This window comes from Nelumbo nucifera, chromosome 3, assembly GCF_055504915.1.
Source record: "Nelumbo nucifera cultivar China Antique chromosome 3, China Antique-T2T, whole genome shotgun sequence".
Taxonomy (NCBI): Eukaryota; Viridiplantae; Streptophyta; class Magnoliopsida; order Proteales; family Nelumbonaceae; genus Nelumbo; species Nelumbo nucifera.
The window spans coordinates 25,397,809-25,419,354 of NC_142651.1; the positions used below are offsets into that span (position 1 = coordinate 25,397,809).

At 37.7% G+C, this 21,546-nt stretch overlaps 2 protein-coding genes and 1 pseudogene across 2 annotated transcripts; 1 reads left to right on the top strand and 2 right to left on the bottom strand.

Moving 5' to 3' along the window:
- Positions 1 to 3,158: 3,158 nt before the first annotated feature.
- LOC104594016 (microbial collagenase) lies at positions 3,159 to 6,908 on the bottom strand. Its single transcript, XM_010254154.3, has 6 exons — positions 6,214 to 6,908; positions 5,885 to 6,079; positions 4,610 to 5,160; positions 4,230 to 4,412; positions 4,025 to 4,084; positions 3,159 to 3,733 (listed from the first exon to the last, which is right to left on the bottom strand). Exons 3-6 carry the CDS (start codon positions 4,856 to 4,858, stop codon positions 3,449 to 3,451), a joined length of 777 nt encoding a protein of 258 aa, XP_010252456.1. The 5' UTR covers positions 4,859 to 5,160; positions 5,885 to 6,079; positions 6,214 to 6,908; the 3' UTR covers positions 3,159 to 3,448.
- A 2,029-nt stretch (positions 6,909 to 8,937) lies between these two features.
- LOC104594096 (histone chaperone ASF1B-like) lies at positions 8,938 to 14,219 on the bottom strand. Its single transcript, XM_010254271.3, has 3 exons — positions 13,883 to 14,219; positions 9,736 to 9,851; positions 8,938 to 9,642 (listed from the first exon to the last, which is right to left on the bottom strand). Exons 1-3 carry the CDS (start codon positions 13,989 to 13,991, stop codon positions 9,301 to 9,303), a joined length of 567 nt encoding a protein of 188 aa, XP_010252573.1. The 5' UTR covers positions 13,992 to 14,219; the 3' UTR covers positions 8,938 to 9,300.
- Positions 14,220 to 15,797: 1,578 nt separating this feature from the next.
- On the top strand, positions 15,798 to 16,819 carry LOC104594170 (putative membrane-associated kinase regulator 1; annotated as a pseudogene).
- Positions 16,820 to 21,546: the final 4,727 nt, after the last annotated feature.

Genomic DNA, 21,546 nt, shown 5'->3' on the forward strand with positions numbered 1-21,546 from the left:
AATACTGCAGCCTTGTGCAGTGAAAAAGGGTTTTTCATTTAGTATAAGCTTGAATCAAAACAGGGGAAATAGATTTTCCACAGAGTGGAATACTTCCAATATTATCAAAGAGGTCGAAGAAATTCCATACCTCTTATCAAAGAGGTGGAATAGATCTTCCCAGGTTTTTAATGCTTTTGAACATCTAACTGGGCTAACTGCAAGGTAGCCACCAAACCCACCACCCAGCCAGATTTCAATGTCAATGCCTGGTTTAATGTTAAAATACTGTTTTTAATGTAAAAGTGGTGAAAAAACAAAGCTTTCACTGTAAAAAGAGCAAATATATAATTGTTTTCAGTATACCAAAAAAAAAAAAAAAAACTGCCCCTTCTAAGGTGAAAGAAACAGAACCTTAGCTGCTAAAAACTGCTTAAATAACAGATACAACCCTCATATTGTGGGGTGACTGGGTGAGTGTTTAAAATCAAGTTAATTAAACACTGGCCACACAAAATATTCCTTGCACGTGGTGTTTGAGTCATTCATAACATGTTTTCCTATCTGTTTTTCTGAAACAGGTACTTATCTCCCTAGATGTTTAACCATGTTAAATGATGATGAAGATGGCAGAGGATATGACAAAGAAAAAGCCCTGATAGCTGATTAACTAGTAAAGGCAATGTAGAAAAAGAATATCAAGCCAACTGTCCAGACTGTATCTTGAAATGCAAATCAGTACTCAAATATAGACTCTGCCCAGAATTGTCTGTTTGACTGAGGACACTAAAGCACACCTTAAATGAAAGGTGAGACGTCACTTTTTGGGGCATTTCTTTTCTATTAAAAAAATGCACAGCATTTTAACAAGAAATCTTGTTTTTAAAGTGTTTGGAGAATATGGCCTTAAATAAAATCAGTTTAGAAAAGAGAAAGGCCATTTAGGAAAGAAAGAATCTCTCGTAAAAATTTTACTGGTGGGTATTGTGCAAGCTGTTAAGTTCCAGACCTCTGCTGTTGTCTCCAGAGTCTTAATTGTTGACATCAGCTGGAACACACTGGATGAATAGAAGACTATTTTCTTCAAGCTTTTATAATGAAATTTGAAATTGTTTTTGGTTTTGCATCCAGAATTGTATATATGCCTGAGTAATGTTGACAACAAGGCACTAGGCTGCCGTGCTACATGCATATCACCTGAAAGCTTGAACTGCACAAATCACTTAAGATTCCTGTTTTACATTTTCCCTCATTAAATGGGTATCCAGGTCTCATACTCTTATTCAGTAACAATCATTTTGTTTAGCATTTGTTTTAGTCTTGGACCACATCACCTATTGCACTGATAGCCCTTGCTTAATTCTAACTAACTGTAATTTGTTCCAGCTAATTATCGAACTTTATCTTTGCTGCAGACTAGCTTATTTCCTTCCTCTGTAAATCTACACCCAATCTGCAATATTTTAGTCAGTTGGCATTCTGCCCGAGTGCTTTATAACCATTTTGGTACACATGAAGTTCCCAATTTTCAGCAGGTTAAGGAAAAACCATTTTTCTTGTGGATGAGAATATGGATATACAAAGTCAGTTTCCAAGGTGTTTGTTTGATGTGGCTCAATTTTTTAAATGGACTCCATGGGGAGTTTTTCCGGATCATGCATTAAGAGTAGTTCAATTTTGCAGTTTGCAGGAAGATCTTTTAAGATTAACATTAATCTGATAAAACCAATGTATAATCTTGGTAGATTTGTAAAACAAGAAATATAGCAAACAATTATCAAATTTTATATTCCAAAAGAAAATCTGAAGCTGGTAAGCTATTCTTTTAAAGAATATTGAGGATTGTATCTGAATATACATAACCAAATGCAGCAATGTCCATCTTCTTGCACTTTCAGTTCTCTGGGGAAAAACACGTTCCCCGCATATTGGTATGAATAGGGAGGGAAATTTTGGAAGTATTCATTGTGATCTGTGACCATTAAGTCAGGTTGGAGTAGTGTCGGCTGTTGATTTCAGCAACTAATTCTATTACACAGAGCAAATGTTTCAGTGTAGGCTACAACAAACTCAAAAGGTGGCAAGGGAGATGAGATTTTAAATGTGCTATAGACTGCAACTATTATGTCAAGTTTGAATTTATACCTTCAGGGATAGATGTATCACTCTAGGATACAACAAGCTCTTGCTGATGATTTTTTTTGCTAGGTTAAATTTTATTTCCAGCTTAATGGACTAAGGTATCTCTATGAGATTTTGGATAAATCTTCAGTGATGTTTGTTTTATTTTTCCTTCAGTTACTAGGTCAATATGTTGCCTCTAGTTGCTCAAGAGGTTTAGTAAATTCAGGTCCTCAGTAGGTCAAACGAGCACAGTATATCAAGCCTTTTGACTAAGGTCTAAGTCTTTCCTTCGTGCATATCTAAAGCCCTTTGTATATAGTACTTCGTTCTTTCCTTTTCTGTGCAGGCGAATGCATTTAGTTCTGACAAACAGATAGGACATGGCACTAGGACAGTTATAGTGGGATCATGAGCCTAATTACTGCAATTTACTTCATGTTTCATGCTATTCCATATATAAGCTGGAAGATCGCAGGATGCAGCTACATCCTAAAGGTGAGGTGTCTTTAATAAGGAATTAAGGATGCGGAGTCCATTGCTTGCTAGAGGGAGATTGTAATATCAGAATCTAGTCAGACTCTGTAATTCACCCTGCTTAGTTTCCTACAGCCTTTCTTTTCACCCTTTGACTTGAAGTGCAGGGTAATCATGAAAAGAAGGGAGTTTTAAAAAAGAAATGCATAGCCAGTAATATGTAATGTTGTTGATTTGGGAAGTAAATATATAAAGGGCCAATACCCTATGTTGGTCCCAGCTATCTAAAGTATTGAGATGGATGGACTGGTTAGGAAGGTAATGTAACACTCTTTTCTGGTAATTATTTCTCTTTTTAGGTATAAAGAAAGCTAAGATACATTGACCCTAACATGTTGCAGAAACTTGGGGATGGCTCTGAAGGGGAGAAAAGAAAGCAATTAATGCAGAACCCAACTAATAAAAGGCATAAAGCTAAGGACCGAGCGATGATGTATCTCATTACCTTAACTGTGCTTGGAAATGTAATAGAAAGAGGGAGAATTAGCCAACTAATGAAAGGCATAAAGATAAAAACTGAATGATCTGAGAATACAGTTTTTCTTCCTCTTTTTGCAATTAGGGGTTACACACTGCCTACGTTACCAAGAAGCATTATAAGCCTTCTTGCACCCACACTTTGCCCAAAAAAAGAGCTTTCTGGTGCCTGAGTCCAAGATTTTGATTCTACAAATGCCAGACAGAGAGAGAGAAAGAAATGGATTTTCTACACCCTAATTCTAAATATGTAGAAGAATTGATATGGATACATGTTTTGAATACAAGGTATAACAATTTCCTGCTTTTACCTTTAAATGAAAGCAACAATGAATTATGTGACACGTCGACAGCGGCACCAGAATGCAGTTCCACCACCTCTTCCTTGGGCAACAGCTATCTCCTCATCAACATACAACCAGATGAAGAAGGGGTCCTTAGTGTTAGGTTCCCTATCCTCTTTCTGGCCCAGACTAATCTGTAGAGGACCAAATGGCCCGACCTTTATCCGGATGCACTCAAAAATGAAAGCCAATATCCTCTTCTTCCATGAAAACCTGCCTTCGAAAGTTAAGCACCCGATTGGCCCAAGATATGCTCCATTCTCGATCCTCTTTGCCTGATAATACAAGGAACTGTTAGTGTCTAAGGTATACACAGGAAGCGCGAAATGCTACTTCTAGCATCTAGTCTTGTTTAATGAACAGATTAAGGTTTCTCTAACATTAGTACTGAAATCTTTTTCCCATGAAAATATGTTTTAGTTTATGTCATCTCTGATCCAGCAAAGGGAACAGAACACTTTTCATCTCCAAGACAAGATATCAAGAGAAATCCTATTTCAAACTGGTCTGGTTTTGACCCACCAGAAATTTAAAGAATTAGTTTAAAAAAAAGGCAAGATGCTTACAGCAGCATCAAATCGTTGAACAGCAGTAATGGGGAAATAGCTACCACGCTCCAAGCGACCCTACAGAAACCAGTCCACAAGATCGATCAGTGCCCAAATAATAGAAACACCAGATGATATCAGCAAATAATCAATTAACATAGTTTAGTTGCTCAAATAAAGAGATTCCCAGAGAAAGAAATTAAGGAAAGTGAGGATAAGTAACCTGAGCAGTGAAGATAAGCATCCAAGTTCTTCCTGGCGATTCTGTCCCCCCAAGTGTATTGAGAAACGCGGAGGTATCGAGTTTGGCCTTCTTAATCACAGCTAGTGCAGCAAGGACCTCGTTCGGGGGAACCCATCTCGTCTTTGCTGCATTCTTAAGCACCTTCACACTCTCCTCAACTTCCTGAAGAAAAAAAGCTTAAATGATCAAAACTAGGGCTGCCGAATCCACTACACCACCCAGAATTCAGAACTATTCAAAACAAACATGGTATGTTTGATCCAACTGACTGTGAACCAGTGAATCAGGCAACTCTAACCCTCTAAGGAGGACATAAAATTATAAAAAGAGGAAGACTAGGATGAACCAAGAAATCTTACCTTATTGCGTTGTTCTTTTGGCTGCTCTTCTTGGAGAACAACAGATGCAGTTTGTTGGTCCTGTTCCTCTAGAGCTGCTCTGGGCTGCAGTCGAGAGAACCTGGGAAAGTGAGTTGTAATTCTGAGATAAGAGATGTTTTTGGTGTTGGGATAAAGTGGGGTTTGAAGAGGGAGTCGGGAGGGTATGAAGGAGGTTTGAGATTTGTGGGAAACGATCCAACTGAAGGAGTTTATCGTTAGTGTAGCCATTTCTGCTCTTCCTCTTCAACCAGGTAAAGGTCCTTGCATCGTGGACTGAATTTCTATTTTTGAATTCTTCGTTTGTTTATCTTTATATTATGAGGCCACTTTTGGTGTTCAGATCATCAAATAAATATGTCTGCGATACTACTTGGACAATTGTTACACGTGGCAACTGATGTGACAGCTCAAAGTGGGTCCAATCTCCACATAATCCTGTCTATGTGGCAAGTTTTAATCAAGTAGTCCAAAATCGATCAAGTTGAAGTGTCATTGGAACACATAACACGGAAGTGACGTGCCACGCATCTCTATAGAAGACCATAAACATGGAGTCAGGAACATGGACCAGTCAATTTGTAAAACATTTGGGAATTTATGGAAAACCGAAAACATACAGAAATAGTAGCAAAAATACAGAAAAAAATATACAAATTTGCTAAAAACATGAATGCATATAATCAAAAAGAGTTCAGATGTTCAATGTTTTAATTTCTCCCGGAATTTTGTGATAAATACTTATACCTCCCTCTCTTTTTTTATATGATTTGCTTATACCTCCCTTGCCAAAATATTAGGTCCTTATGTTTAACAGAATTGGTGAAAAGAGTTTTTTTTTTTGGCCCTTTACTATTCTTTAATTTTTTAAATAAAACCTGTAGTATTAGATTGATATCATCAATTATTTCTAGTTACTATCGATTCAAGAGAACCAGACTTTTTTACCATCCTGAATCTATTGGTAATGGCACAAGAATCATTGACAAAACCAAGTCTTTTTCAAAGTTGGCATTAATCCAATCTCAAGAGAAAAAAAAATCCCAAAAAATAGATCTGTGAGAAAGGATAGAAAGGTTGCGATGTTTCCGATCATTGGCATTAAAAATAAAGGGGTAAATTATAAAGACCCCCTGTACTTTGTTTTTTAATTTTTATATTACCCTTATAATGAGAAAAATACTATTCATCTTCCCCGACATTTCATATACGAACAGCAGCGGAGATAAAGGGAGAGAAAGGGAGATCGGGGATTACCGCCGCTATTTTTCTCTACCTCTTGCAATATTTTTCCCTCATTTTATTCACCGCGTCTCTGTATTTTCCTTCATCATCAAATCCGGTTTTGTCCTTGACATATTTTCAGGAGCGGGAACCCAACTTCATCTTCAGCATCAGATTGTTATCGAACCTTAAATTAATGAAGAACGGATGGGCCTTGCTATCATAAATCTGTCCATTTGAAAAGTTAGATTTTGAATAACGAGCTTTTCCTTGAGACCTTTAGGCTCAGTTTGGAAGGAATACAAAATATAAATATGTAAAATGTAAAACCTTATATTTTGTATTATTTTGTATGTATTTACCATGTATATATTGAGCCTTAGCGATATCCTCGTCTTCTCTGATCTTCAGCACTTGATGATGAATGATACATTTTCAATTTGCCACCAGTAAGGACATCACATTCTCCGGCGATTCCTCACTCCATTGATAACCTTCAAGACTCGTAGAATCAACCTTTGTCGGAACTGGCCCTTCTGTATCCATGTCGATAACCAAGTTTCCATGATGGCTGACATTCTGCAGAACACGACGAGAGCACTGGTCTCTAGATTCTTTAGCAGGCTCTGCTTTCATTTTTTTTTATACCTAAGCCGAAGAACCAAGAATAGGGATACTTTCTCTCAATCTGCAACTCCTCAGCTGTGTAACTATGGACGAAGCAAGGAGATTGTTGGGTTCCCGCAGCAACTGGATCGGCGGTTTTGTTGGGGGGCAGCGTCTGGACGAACCACCAGCCTCTCTCCCTCTCTCTCCATGTTTTATTATTCGCTTTCTTTTTCTATTTCTGCTCCTTCCCACAGTTGCCACGCCCTCTCTCACCACCGAACCAGTTGCTGCCCCCCCAGCCCAGTTCGTCTCCATCATCTTCGCCCATTCTTCCCATCAGTCCAACGGACAATAGAACAGGACTCTGTAAAATCTGCTGGGTTTTGAAGCATTCCGTATGGAGGAAAATGAGAGATTGAGAGAGAGAGAAATATGGGTTTGTTATTCGTGTATGGTGAATCGGAGAAGATAAACAGTGTTTTTTTCCAATTATCTACACGGGAATTGCAACGGTAGGTTTCAATGAAAAGCTAACAAAAGGGGGTTTTTATCTCACGGTCATAATACAGGAGTTTTTTGTCGCAAAACAAAGTACAAGGGGGTCTTTATTACAGACCCCATAGTAAAGCGGTGTCTTTATAATTTACCCAAAAAACACCGACACTAATATAACACCACAAAATCAACGAAAAAAACCCCACATTAACCGACACTACAGACCATAAAAACCAAAAAAGCAACAAATAATAGCATTTTCTTCCCACTGGATCAAATTTGCAGCCCGGGAGGCAAAAGTATGAAGGAAGAGTCTTAGTTGTATTGCTTTGTTACAGGTCCTATGGAAGAAAATCAAGGCCCTCACTGACTTGCCTAAAAAATGAAACACTCTAAGTGCCCAACAGTGCAAATGGAACAGAGTAAAAACGAGAGGTAAAGCTCCAAGTCACGTGTTTGTCCTTCAAAGTCTCCTATGTGATTCAAACTTAAGTAATGTCATTCATTTGAAACATAGAGGCCGAAAAAATTTTGAGAAAAACTACTATATTAGGACAAAACTGGGATTTTAGAAAAATTTCAACTCCTACGATGTCATATACCAACGGATCTCTATTGATCGTTACCGGTGAGGAGGCTTTTGTCCGATGATATCACCCCAGGGAAGGTATTAGTATTTAGGAGAAATTTGAAGTGGGGTTTAAGCCTTTTACCCTTTAATTCATAACTGCTTATGCCCTAAATTTTTTGAACTTTTCATTTATTTGTTTATTTTTATGTGAAGAATATTTTGGGCTTTAAATTGAGTATATGTTTGGTAGCACAGGTGTTTTTTGACCATCTGTTTACAGGGGAGATTAAGGGAAGGATTAGATCTGCAAAGAAAAAACAAACAAACAAACAACAAAAGGTTTATGTGAGATACCTTACAGAAATAAAATGGAAAGAACAGCAAATGGTCTCAGGGTCGATGGTGGTTATCAGCGTCAACGAACAGGAGAACAGGTAGGTCGACAGCGGGAAGAAATTTCTGCAAATGGTTTCGAACATGGGAGATTTGCGGGATCAAACACATTAGGGTAAAAAGGCACATAGTTCATTGAGGGTTTACAGCTCCGCAAAGCACCGGATCAAACACTGTGAGCTGACACATTGGCATACATATCGATGCCGCATCGAACACAAGTTTTGTGAAACACCAACCCGCTAAGGGAAGCGTGAATTTGCCACTTCCCCCAACAGCTCTAGGCACAAAAACTTACGTTTTTTTGGTGTTTTTTCAGTAAACAGGTAAATCAAACAGTGGTTTCATGCTCAATAAATGCCCACGTCTAGCTGGCGCAGACATGGCAGCATTTTCTCTATAAATGCCTACATTTCCAAGCTCCAAACACCGCCTGAGAAATTATCAATTTGAAAATTTTACATTAAAATAAAAGGCAAAAAAATATACATAGATATGTAACCTTACAAAATTCAGCTGAATTAATGGCAAATCCGTCACTTCAAGATTTAAGGTAGCCTTTAAAGGTAAGGGAGAAAGGACACAGTCATACAGCCAATATGTAAAAACATAGGGTAATCATTCAATACTCGAGAAGATGATGGGGATTGGGGAATATATAAAATCGCTCGAAGATGGGAGACATACGAGAAAAGCCCTGAAATATTTTCAAAGAAATGAGGCCTGTGCATTTCAATCTTTCTTTAAGCTTAGAAAGTGATACCCTGATTTTTTTGAAATTATGAACTCATCTCTCTTTATTTTCTATAAAACCAAACAGACTTGATTCCTGCATCCAATACCACCTCCACCTGTTCATGTTGCCAACTTTAGGCTTTAGCACCTCCTATAAAGCGATTGCATCATAATATTTACAAATACAACTAAATGCTAAAATTCCTAGTTCTAAAATTGGAACTAGTACCTGTAGGCACTAGGAAGTAGAAAGATCCATTTTAGTAAAATCCTACTAGCTGAATAAAGAATAAACAATTTCACCACTGAATTGCCTTCAAACGAATAAAGCAAACACAAAGGTTTCACAAGACTATCATTGCCATGGACTGTTGTAGCTAAATAAGAACCCCGGAACCAGACTCTGATGAAAAGAAATGGCTTCAACTAGGTACATCAGTGTTCAGGACCTGGTAGAACCGTAGAAAACAAGTATTTTACATCTCCATCCAAGTAACACAATATTGATTGACATTGTTGTCTACAGAACAATTCTGAGTATGCTTCTGAAACCCAGCAAGTTGGTAACTGCTACCTTCCAAGAAAAAAAATGAAGGCCAGAATTTAATTTGTTGTAATTTTGTTTGGGAGATTGATTCCAGCTTTGTCAGACGTGCTTTGGTGAAAGAGGTGGCTGTTCAACATTCTCATTTGTTTCTGTAGGATGATCAGGTGAAGGAGGTGCCTGCCCTCCATTCTCATTAGTCTCTGGGTGGAAATTGATGGGAAACTTGGTGACTCTGGGCTTGTCAGCCAAAATATTTCTTTGTACCCTATCTATCAAAACCTTTTGAGGAGGCTCCTCTCTTAGCTGCTCATCATCATAATCATTGTTCACATAGTAACCCACTCTGATGAACTCCTGCCCCAGATAAGAGCAGGTCAACAATAGCACTGTGACACCAATAATATCCTCCTCACGGATCTTTAATGGATCTGGAGGGTCTGCCTGGAAAAGAATACACATTAGTCTCAATAAATATGCAAATGGAAAATACAAAGACAACTAATGCACTTCTTCCAAGGAGTTACTAGGGATTGCCTGGAAAACAAAACGAAAGTTGCCAACATTGACTGGCCCAACAAGTACACTCTCTAAAAGTTGGTCGTAAGTCTCATCCTCTGCAGATCCTACATAGATAAGTTTCCATTCCAAATCTGCATAGATAAAAAGACAATTTCCCAAATCAGACTGGCAGAGAATGCTATGCAGAAAATTGAAAAGAAAAACCGCAATGCGAATCAGACAGGCACTTATGATTGAACAAAAGGATCCACAATACAAATTTCCCAAAACATAGAATTCTTTTTTCTTCTTTTTCCGGTAGACCAAAACATACAATTCATTACAATTTACAATTTAGAGAGGCTGATAAAAAAATTACAACGTAGGAAAGAACTAGTCATTAGCATTTTGAATTTTGACTAAACAAGCACATGTTCATAAATACTCTCCTTTTCAATCTCTGTAGTATTGCATGGATTACACGGGATTCAATATCCAAAGCCATTTCAGGAGTCTGGCTCGGCAAGAAGAAAAAATAAGGATTCACTGACACATCTATAAAATAATCCGTTTTCAAATTCTAACATTACATACCTATAAAAATGGTCAAAAACTTTCTTTTTGTGTTAATTATGGTTTCTAGAAAAAATAGAATTCATTTTGTATGCTAACAATTCATTTATCTATATTTTATAATGCTGATACTTGCCTTGGTTTTGGTGCAGGTCATAAAAAGTTAAATCAGAGAATCATATCATATAAGGTTAATACGCTGAAGTGTCTATCAAGAATCCATGGAGTGTCAAAGTCCAACACAGATGGTCTATTATGAATCCCACGCCTCAAGTTGCCAGCTTTGCAGCATCAAATTATGCATTAAAAACTTTTCTAAATATAAATGAACCAAAAACAAAATATATTCAACTAAACTACATTAAACACATCAATTGACAGATAGAATGGAGGATCATGAGCTGAACCCAACCAACTTACAATTAGGTTAAGCAGTATTTGTTTATACTTTATAAAACAGCAAATCTGTTCATAATAATATTATCTATACACACACACCCACATACATGCACATGTAATTTCAACATATACTTGTCACTAAATTTGAAGGTGCCAACTAGCTTATCTGATAAAGTTGGTGCATGTAGTTCTCACTGACTCAGGGTATCAAATCCCACCCTTGCATGACTACATGAGAAGTACTAACCACTATAGTCCCCAATACAAATCATACATGTGTGTGTGAAAGCCTATTGCCATATATACAGCATTTGGGTATAGGTGCACCGCAATACAAATCTGCGCTAACAACTCCTATAGCTTGACTATCTGCAAGAGAACTTACCAACCCCTGCACCCATTAAAGCAAAGAGTTCACTCTAGATGGATTTATCATCTACAACATTCTGTCTAAATAACCATGGATCCTCACTTCTATCCTGAACCATCTACTAACTACTTGTGAGCCCACACTATCTCAACCTGTTGGTAAGTCATGCAAATCATAATCCATATGCCTTGCAAAAGGGCTTTGGATTCTTTCTACTCTAAGAGGATCTCACCTCCAGATACTGTAGAACACAAGGAAAAAAGAATTATCTCTTGACACGAGCCTCTAAACACTCCACCTACCCCAGAGGGTCCTGCGTTCTCTAAGGAACAGCCAAAGTTGAACTGCTAGACGAGCTGGCAATTTGCCTTAGTGTGATGAGCCCAACCTCTAACAATGGCATATATCAAAAACTCAGTACATTCATCTTTGCTTTCAACCAATGAACAACTCTAATAGTGATGGGATCTACTAACATCTTCAGTGATTTTGCCACATTATAAAGGATCCTTTTGTTTATTTCCTCCCATATGAACAATTGAATTGCTGCTTGTCAACACCTCTGTATAATTTCCCCCTTTTTCTTGAGAAAAAGGTTAAATAAGTAATAATGGAATTTCCATGGGAGGTCTTGTGAAAGTAGTTAGATAGAATGTAAGGCTTTTCAGTTGATTTTTACTAACGATATACAATATACAGTTGTGTAGCCATGCAAAGGCATTTCTAAATTATTTCATTTATATGGCATACAATATTTTTATTCAATTCAAGTTCTATTCAAATCCACACTTTAATGTGGTATATCTATTCTGAATCCAACTTTCCTGAGCCCTAGCTAGAATTGGAATTGATCTACCAAAAAGTAAAACATAAATCTTTCTTTTGTCAATAATTAAACAGAAAAGTAAATGCATATAAAATCTCAAGGGGCCATTTTTAGGTGCAATGGTAAAATCTGTCTCAAGCATGAGATTCCAGGTTCTAGTCCAAAAATGGTCAGTTTGTGCAGGAAGATGCTGTAAGACTAGGTTTGCATCCAATCTAACCCTCCCAAGACATTGGAGGGCTGAGGGCCATGAGGCCCATGACCAACATTAGGTGATGGCCATTTGTATATAGAAGATCATGCAAATATGTTAGGGCTGTAAATTTTACATTGCAGGAGCGATTTTTCTCACAATAAAAGGACCATGAATTTCACACTGCAGGAGCCATTTCTGCCCCTTGCCCCCTTCTATGGCAGAAACTTTGTTCTCCACCCTTCTCACAATGGAAACAAATGCCAATTCAAGCAATTGTTAATTAAGCCAAAAAATTCCTTCACCAAACAAGAGTTATTTTGTTTAAAATCCAAAAAGAGTTCTTGAACCAATAGAAAGAGGCCAGTTGTCTTAAAGCAAATGATTATCAGTTAATCACAAACCAGAGAACTATCTTAGGATCAAGGTTCAAAGTATCGACACGTATCGGCCAATACGTATCGTTCCGGGACCCCTCCGATACGCCCCTATAGTGGGTGTATCGGGGGTCTGACCGGTTCAGGGGGGTGGAGGAGCCTTAACCGACCCCCCTGAACCGGTTTCAAAAAAACAAAAGTAAAAAAAACAGTACTGATTCGCCCGATACGCCGGTAGGGGCGTATCGATATTTTGAACCTTGCTTAGGATCACTCATGGTTTTCTCTTTATAGGATTGCCTATTAAAATGCAAGTAACCAGAAGCTTTTTATATGCATTCAGATTGAATAAAAGCATATTAGCAACAGAGAACAAAGATGAAAAATGTCATGAACCCAAGCACAATTTTTTTTTCTAGTTCTTTAACTTCAAAATAAGAGTTCAAAGAAAGAAATCCCCCTCCAAAAATCACACAAGTGAAAAAGAAGAATAAAGAACCGTAAATAACTTAACTTATAAATTCAACTTCTAACTCCAAGTTTCAGCATTTTTAAAATCAATGAAATCCTAAGTGATATTGCAGCATCACATATCATGCTCATTAAATTGTGAAAGCAAAAGCTGCCACCAGATGACTGAATCGTGTCCAACTATTCATACTTGGTGTCTTCAAGTTTCTGCCTTTCAAACCAAATAAAGTATGCAGCGTGATGATTGATGAGATTAAAGTATGCTCTACATATCAAAAGGATGGCAAACCCTTTTTTTGTAAATAAGGATGGCGAACCCTTAAAAGAGCATCCCAGTGCACGAGGCTCCCGCCTGTACATCCCTGGATGATCGCATACATATATCCAATTTTTGTTCGGAAATCTCCCGTTGATCAACATGATTAAAATGGAATTAAGTAACTCAAAAATTTAGCTAAAGCGGGATTACATCATGCCCTGCTGCATACTTGATATTTAGTTTCCCAGTTCCTCCTAGTTTCAACTAGCATTGGTCATTAATTCATTAAAAAAAAAAACTAACATTGGTCACTGCTTAAAAAAGCTACTTTTTTCAAAAGAGAAAAAAGATTCACGTTAAAAGAACGCCCAAGTCCAACCTTTCATCGGTTTATCTATTGAACCAACTCATGGCTTTAAATATATCCAACTGTAAACAAATAAAATTTCCAACTCCAAAACCCTGGTGGCGATATCAGATCTCCTATCTAGACGTTTCTATCATTTCCATGCCCAGCTCAAGAATCTAACTAGTGTCCTCTATAAGATAGGCATGTGTCACCAAACCCTAGCAGACAATTCTAAACATTTCAAGAACCCTAGATAAAGCCCGCCAAGGCGCCAATACATAAAAAAGAACCCACATCAAATGGCCGAAAAAAATCGGTTTAAGCTCAAAACAACAAGAAATAAGTAGAAAATATACAAAAAAATACCATCCTTGAGAGGAATCAAGCACTCGTAAGAGATCTCGAACTGAAAGGGGTTGAGAAACGCCGCTGGATTGTCCAAAACCGCAACGTTGGTGATATTCACAGCACTCATTGTCCTGAATTGAAAGTGAACTCTGAAACTCGTTTCGTCAATAGATCAGTCCAAACCCTAGATCCTAGAACATTCATTTAACCGATGAACCCTAGCGGATTTCATGCAACGAATAAAAAAAAGAGGGAAAATAGATGAAAAAAAAAAAAGCAGAACTGGTGGGAAGAAGATGGAGGATAAATACGAGTTGCAACCACAAATGTATATACTTCTCGCGCGTCACGCCGTTGGAGTTTCTCTACAAGGTTTTATATTGACCACGGGTTTACCGGTAGTAGCCGGTTTGCACGAGGGAGGGAATGGCCTTCCCGTTTGGCGGGAGATTTTGAACATTTGTTAGCTGTAGGGATTGGAGCAGTTGTGACTTTGAGGACCTATGGTAACACCTTGTTTAGGCCGACCTTCAGCTCGGTGCAGCTGAGCTAGCAGACTTGTAAGATAACGGCGACCTATCTTAAGAGTCGCCCGAGCTGAGAGGACCTAAGGTGATTTGTGAGAAAGAATTCACTAACCACCCCCAGTTCGCTATCAAAGGCATCGATAGCATGACCGTTAGAATGATTCATTTCGCCTCAACTTCACTTAGACGAACCATAACACCTACGAGGATCTCTCAACTAATACCTTAACACGTTAGGAAAATAGGAAACTACTCTACAAAGAGCTCAAAACTGTCACACTGGACCCTCTAAGTCCAGGGACCTATACAAGACGCCCAAATTCACCTAGAAAGGTATGCACATTAAATTTCTAGAGCTCTCTCACTCCTTTAAAGAATTTCTCAAACATCTACTAACTTAAACATCAGAGTGTACTCTTGAGTAAAAGACACCTGGGCACTCTCATCTCCCATTCCTTGCAGCACACATCAGCTTGGACACTTAGACATCACCTTTGATTCCAATCCAATGGTTTATAGGAGAATGGTTGCATAGTGGACCCCTTTAAAAATTGATTTGTTCATAGTTTTTTCTTTTTTTTTGCCTATGTTGAAAAAATAAATAATATTATTTTATATTTTTTATCCTTAAGATTGTTTTGCTAAAAAAGTACAAATTCAAATTTCGAAGGTCATAATTTTGCTTTCTTTTCAAGGTGAATAAAATAAAATACCTAAGGCTACGTATAATGATGATTGGCTCATGAGAGTGCTAACGGCATACATAGCATCCACGAACTATTGGGTGGCAAGGCGGAGCAGTAAGGTTTGTTGGAGCGTTACCAGGCGGCAAGGTCTATTTATTATGCCTCGAAGTCTGAGTTAAAATCCATCTCTTATCTGTCACAATGGAAGCATCAATCTTCCTTTCAAAGTCCCCGAAAACAAATTTTACCGTTAGAGTGATGGGAAGGAGATTAGAATAGAGACATTACGAGCAGGAGAGTGATGGGAGGAGTTTTACATAAAAAATGACGGAATAAGTTAAATTATCAAAATATTCCACTAAATTTTTTCTATTTTCATTTTTTATCCTTTTTCTCTAAAAACCTATTTTGACCTATTCACTGACTGATTCGATTCAAGCGATGAACATTAGATACAGATTTTATATATATTGTTAATTTTTACTCTGACCATTTATCTCTATCCTATTTCGATGAGTGTATGTCTGTTCTTTCTTTGATCTCATTTGGTACGCCTCTTTTAGTTGCAGTCTTAAAATGGTTAGTTTCAAAACTAGAAAAGACCAGAATAGAACTTGAAAAATTGAATTTCTTTTATATTATTTTTCTCTCTTTCTTTTATTCATCGTCATTATATCTGTGGGATCTCGCTCACACTCTATTCTAATCATTTATTTTTTCTGTTGGTATCAGAGTGGAGTAATGGAAATTTTCCACAAAGTCAAGGTTGTTCGTCTCCGAAGCGACCACGAGAAGTACCTCTTCGTCGGACTTCGAGTTAACCATCTCTCTATCCCCTATAATGGCCTCCTCCAATCTCTGTCCAGCCGACGAGCTCTTCTACAAGGGCCAGCTTCTCCCTCTCCATCTCTCCCCCCGCCTCTCCATGGTTCGAACTCTCCTGCTAGCCTCGTCCAGCTCTTCTTGCTCCAACTCCACTACCACCGCTTCTCGAGACTCGACCTACGGCTCCAATGGCTCCAGCTCTTCTTTTTCCGGTGATCTCGTCTTGTTCACTGAGTGTGACTCGTCGCGGCCGAGCTCAGTGACCGAGGAAGACGAGTTTAAGCGTCTCAACCACAATCATCACCATCAGAGCCCATAGATCAAGAAATCCACGTACTTATCTCTAGCGAGGTTCTCTTCTGTGTTTCGCAAAGACAACAACAAGCATAGAGACCAAGAGAATGTATAGGGTCCTTCTTCTGTGAAGCGGATGAGCGCGTCGGCCAAGGACGTGATAAGGAAGTATTTGAAAAAGGTGAAACCTTTATACGAGAAGTTATCACAAAAGCAGCAGCAACAGAAGATAGCGACGATGGTAACAGTGGCTTCGTTGGCGATGAGGACAGAGAAGTCCAGGAAAAACAAAGAAATCTCTGCTTCAAGTACGAGGAAAGAGAGCAACAGTGTATTCTCTCATTCATTCTCTAGAAACCTGAAATACCCACGAAGGAAAAAATGTGTTTCCAGTTGCCCATCTTCGACGCGGTCGTCGCCCAGTCATTCCGGTGTGCTTTGTCGAAGCGGTGTTTTTGGTGGTAACATCGTTGGAAGCATGCAGTATGCAGATTCATCGTCAATGGAGGAGTTGCAGAGTGCGATTCAAGGAGCCATTACTCACTGCAAGAACTCCTTGCTTCAGAAATCAGAACAAAACGCTGGTAAGTAATAATTAGATCTGAAAGTTGGTGTTAATTTTGCTCAAAAAGAATGTATCTAAATCTCTGTTTAATTTTCGTTCCTTTCTAATCTCAATAACTTAAAACCAGATGTCTCTTAGAAAAGAATGTATCTAAATCTCTTCTCTTATTAGATGATGATTACTACGGAAAACCCATCTCGATTTTCTCTTGGTTTGGCTTGACAATTTACGTTTATGGATCTGGGCTCTTGGGCTCTGAAATTATTTGGCTTAATGGGTGTTCGACTTTTCTGACAGTTTACGTTTACGGATGTACTTCCATGTTATGTATGAGAATGGAAATGTTGACGACGCCATTTAAGATTCTTGTTCATTTTCAAGGGACTGGAGTGCATGAAATGAAGTAAAAGTTGGAGGAAGAAACTGGGATCGAGGATCATGAAGTCCGGGAAGATGAACAGTGTTTTTTCCCATGTCTGAATAGTTATTACAAGGGTAATATAGGGATTAAGAAATATTATAACGATCTTTTTGAATGAAAGAGGGTCTTTTGTCTCATAATCATAGTACAGGGGGTCTTTGTCACAGATCCCATAGTACAGGAGGGGTCTTTGTAATTGACCCTAAAAATGTATTTTATATATCGGTTATGGATGTAAAAAATCTTTCAAAATAGTATTTTGCACGGGTCTTCAATGTTTTTTTACACCCCGTCCAAACAGGCGCAAAATAATACCAGAGTATAATATTACATTGGTCCAGCATTTACACTGCAAACAAACGTGGCCTAAAAGATTTTGATTTTTCACTCTTTCCTGATAAAAAATACAAGATTTTGTACTCTAAGTATTTTTATTTGTACTCCTTGAAAATAGATTGCAAGGTGCCCTCCATGTATTTTGCAAATTGAGAATTCAATTAACTGGCTTAAAATGCAGACTATAGTAACTAAATCCATGAATTATAAGACAGAAAAATAAACTAAGGTTCAAACTAAATATTGGCATGAAAAGAGTATTAAAAAAATCCATTTTAAGGTATGTTGTATTAGATACACTTTGGCAAAATCAAAGATATGGTTGAATAATTAACATATACATAGATATTATGTAAAAAAAAAGAATGAGCATAGCGAACCCGTTAAGATGGATGAGTTTGAAAAATAGAAAAAATATGGGCGAAAAAATAGTCAAGAAGATGGTTTTGTTATGTGTAGACTAGTAAGAAATTATTCAAACACATAATTTGATAATAGATATGACACTCAATAAAATGGAATGACAAAACATGATTCATGGAGACAATCTATGGCTAAGATAAGAGTTAGAATGAATAATGATGACTCTAGGAAAACTCATATAAGTCACATAAATGCATTAACACCAGATATGCCAATTTGTAGAGATGTTGCTAAGGCTAGTTTAGAAAGAGTTTGTAGTTTGTATTTCTAAACATGTTCTTGCAATGTACAAATTTAAATAGAGCTTTGCTTTATCTTTTTTTATGTGCCAATAGAGATTCTTTCTGGACTATAAAGCCTAATAACAGTTCGCCTTCAATCATGATAAAGTGCCACATGTATATCTCAACGTGCATTGGGAACAATTTCCTATATCTGTCATGAGAGATGTTTCCAATACATGGTTGGGATGTGCAGTGGGGCGCGCTTTGTGGGTGCCATGTGAATTCCTGTTGGATAGTGGGCTCTGGGTGGTATATAGATATACGTTCAGTCGTTCACTGATGGTTGGATCCAAGGCCACACTAGTCTAAGAGATTGGACCGGTGTTGGGGGAAGTCGGCACATCAAACAGTGGCAGAGCTTATAGAACAACTCTTCTTCAGTCTTCAATTCCAGGGCCTCCTCTCTCTACCCTGCATCTGGAAGCTGGTTCAGTCCTCTCCATTACTGCTGCAAAGTGAATGTGATGGAGTGACGAGCCCTTTGGCTTAAATGGTAGATTGCATCATTAGAGATCATCATATGGAATTTGTGTATACCACTATACCAGAGCCATTAGAGGTCTTCATCAATCAGCAATGGTTATTGAAGCATGTATCACCTCTGAAGCTTTAAAGTTCATGGCCGAGGTTTACTTTGATTGATAGTGATAGAAGAGAATACACTAGGGGCCTTGGTTTTTTGGATTTTGAGAGGGGTTCTCATTAACCAAAATACCTATATTCATTTTTTAGATTTATGTGAGGTCTGTGAAAAATTTATTTTCTCGGGTGGATAACTTTCTCACCTGGTGGGAAGTTGCCAACACTTGGATGGGACAAAATTATCCCTTTTAGCAATATATTTTTTATGGCTAAAATGGTCATTGTTTTATTTACTAGGAAATAAAAGAACATGGATACCTGGGTTAGTAATTCCCCAAAAAGTGAAGGGAGCCTAGAAATAATCAATGTCGGTGGCTAGAGAACGCTTCTCCTCCATGGTGAACTAAGCATTTACTCATTGATGGGAGAATGGAGAATGTACATTTCAAGGATCCCTAACTGCTCATTGTCTTTTGCACATATGACAACCAAGGCACCTCATTCTATTGCTAAGGTGGCATTTGATAACTATTTCCAGAGGTTTGGCCCCTGAAATATCTGTTGTTTATATGCCAGGCTCATTTGGTATTACATATGAAATATGATTTGTAATGCTTTTTCACATGTAAAATTGTAAGATTCATGTCTGTGGCCTAAAGTTGAAAATACCTCTGTTTTAACCCGATAAAAGTCTCTCTCTCTCTCGCTCTCTTCCAACCACCGCCGCTACAACTCTCAACAGTAGCAGCGGTTCTTCCCAATTTTATTATTATTTTTATAAATTATTTGTTTATGAAATAATGCAAATTAAACTCAAAATTACCAAATAGTCTGTTTTAGGAGTAAAATAATAAAACCAATGAATTTTAGATGCTCAAGGTTTGATCCAACCATTGTACAAAAAGTAGTTTAGCTCTTCTTTTTGCTCCCTCCCTAACCATTGTACAAAAATTCTCGGGCCCAAACCAATTGCTCATATTTTTATTATACCAGTATTTTAATTTATCGTAATTTATTAAAGAAAAATCAGAACTATATTATTTTTTTAATTGGTGGATCCCACTGTCATGTGTGAAGATGTGAATTGAGATGATTCTTAGATGTGGCACTTTGAGAAATGAAGTGTTGATGCTATTCTAAGTTTCTAACTACATTTAGTAAGAGATAATCAAATATGTTTTTGATTTAAAAGGGATATTATGAGAAATTTTTAAGTTTAAATTGTTTTGTTTTATTTATAGTCCAACGAAAATAAAATTTTCTTGAATTCTGAAAATTATTATACCTAATTTATAGAACATTTCCTTTTATTTTTCAATTTCAATGCTTTTTTAGATAAGATATATGCCTCACCAATTTGGGGAATTGGTGACCAATTATGGTTCCAACTGGTATCATTACAAATTATGTGTTATCCACCAATTTGATTGGTCAATTACCTTCCTATTTCTTACCTTTTTCCCGCCTGGTAGATTTATGCAATCTTTCTCTCACACACACACAATAGTGGGGCTCTGTGTGTTGTACTTGTTAAAAGAATTTGAAGCAAAGGAGTTAGGGTTTTACTTGGGTGGGCCCAGCCCAGTTCAACCAAAGCCTTTGCACAGGTTGAGCTTGATTTTTAGAACTTTAAGCTAGGCTTAAGCCAAAAAACTCAGGCTTAACCTAAACCCAAGTTAGGCTTGGACTGAGGCCTCAAATAGCCCAAGCCCGACCCAACCTAATCTTTGCCTGCCCTACCATTTTATAATATATAGATATGTATATTATAAAATATTGGGTGGGCTCATATTAGGTCGGGTCTCGGATTACACAGATATCAACCCACACTCAATCTGCATTTGAGTTAGGCCTTAGTTTTTTGATTCAAACTTAATTATAAGTTATAAAACTCAAGCCCAACTTATGCAAAAGTAGTAATTGAGCCGAATAGACTCAGGTTGAGCCAACCCTAGTTGCACCCCTAACACCTTTTTGGCTTTTGCCTCAAATTCTTTTAATAAAACCCGTGGTGTCATGGGTGTACGAGGTTTTGTGGAGGTCGAGGCTGAAGGCAACTGGCAAGTGGCAAGTGGCAACCCCCTTGTTAGGCTGTTGGGATAATTTTGAGGTGTTTTTATAGCTCAGTGCCAACTGCCAAGTGCGGAGGGACTATTTCTATTTCAGACACAGCCAGAGCTGAAACCGGAGATGATTTGTGTCACTGTCATCACAATTCACACACTAGGTAACAGGGAGAAATTTTTGATTTTGTTTGTTTGTTTGTTGATTCCTGATACGTAAGAGGTGGGCGGTTTATCAAATTCACGAGGATTGGGTAGCATAACAGGGGGCATGGCTATATTTAGTAAGCTGTATGTTGCAGCAGATGTACTCATGTACCATAACATTTGCCTCGTTTCTCTTTGGACTATACATGCATCAAAGGATTAAATATCGCGCCTATTGTACTGTATGGTGCACCCAAATAAGCAGATACAATGATCCAAAAGTTTTTTTTTTTTTTTTAGTTTAAAATTCTAAATTAGCGTGTTGGACCCTCTGATACCTGTGTGTATAATTAAAAAAAAAAACAAAAAACATAGGGGTCTCAGTCACTCGACCCGGCAAGTACCTACCCCAACAAGGCAGGTTGTTGATTGATTGGACGAATGACGATAACGGGTTTTGGCCAAAATCGATCCTCCCCTAAACATATATTGAATTTACCAAAATGACAATAATTGAAATTTATTTTAA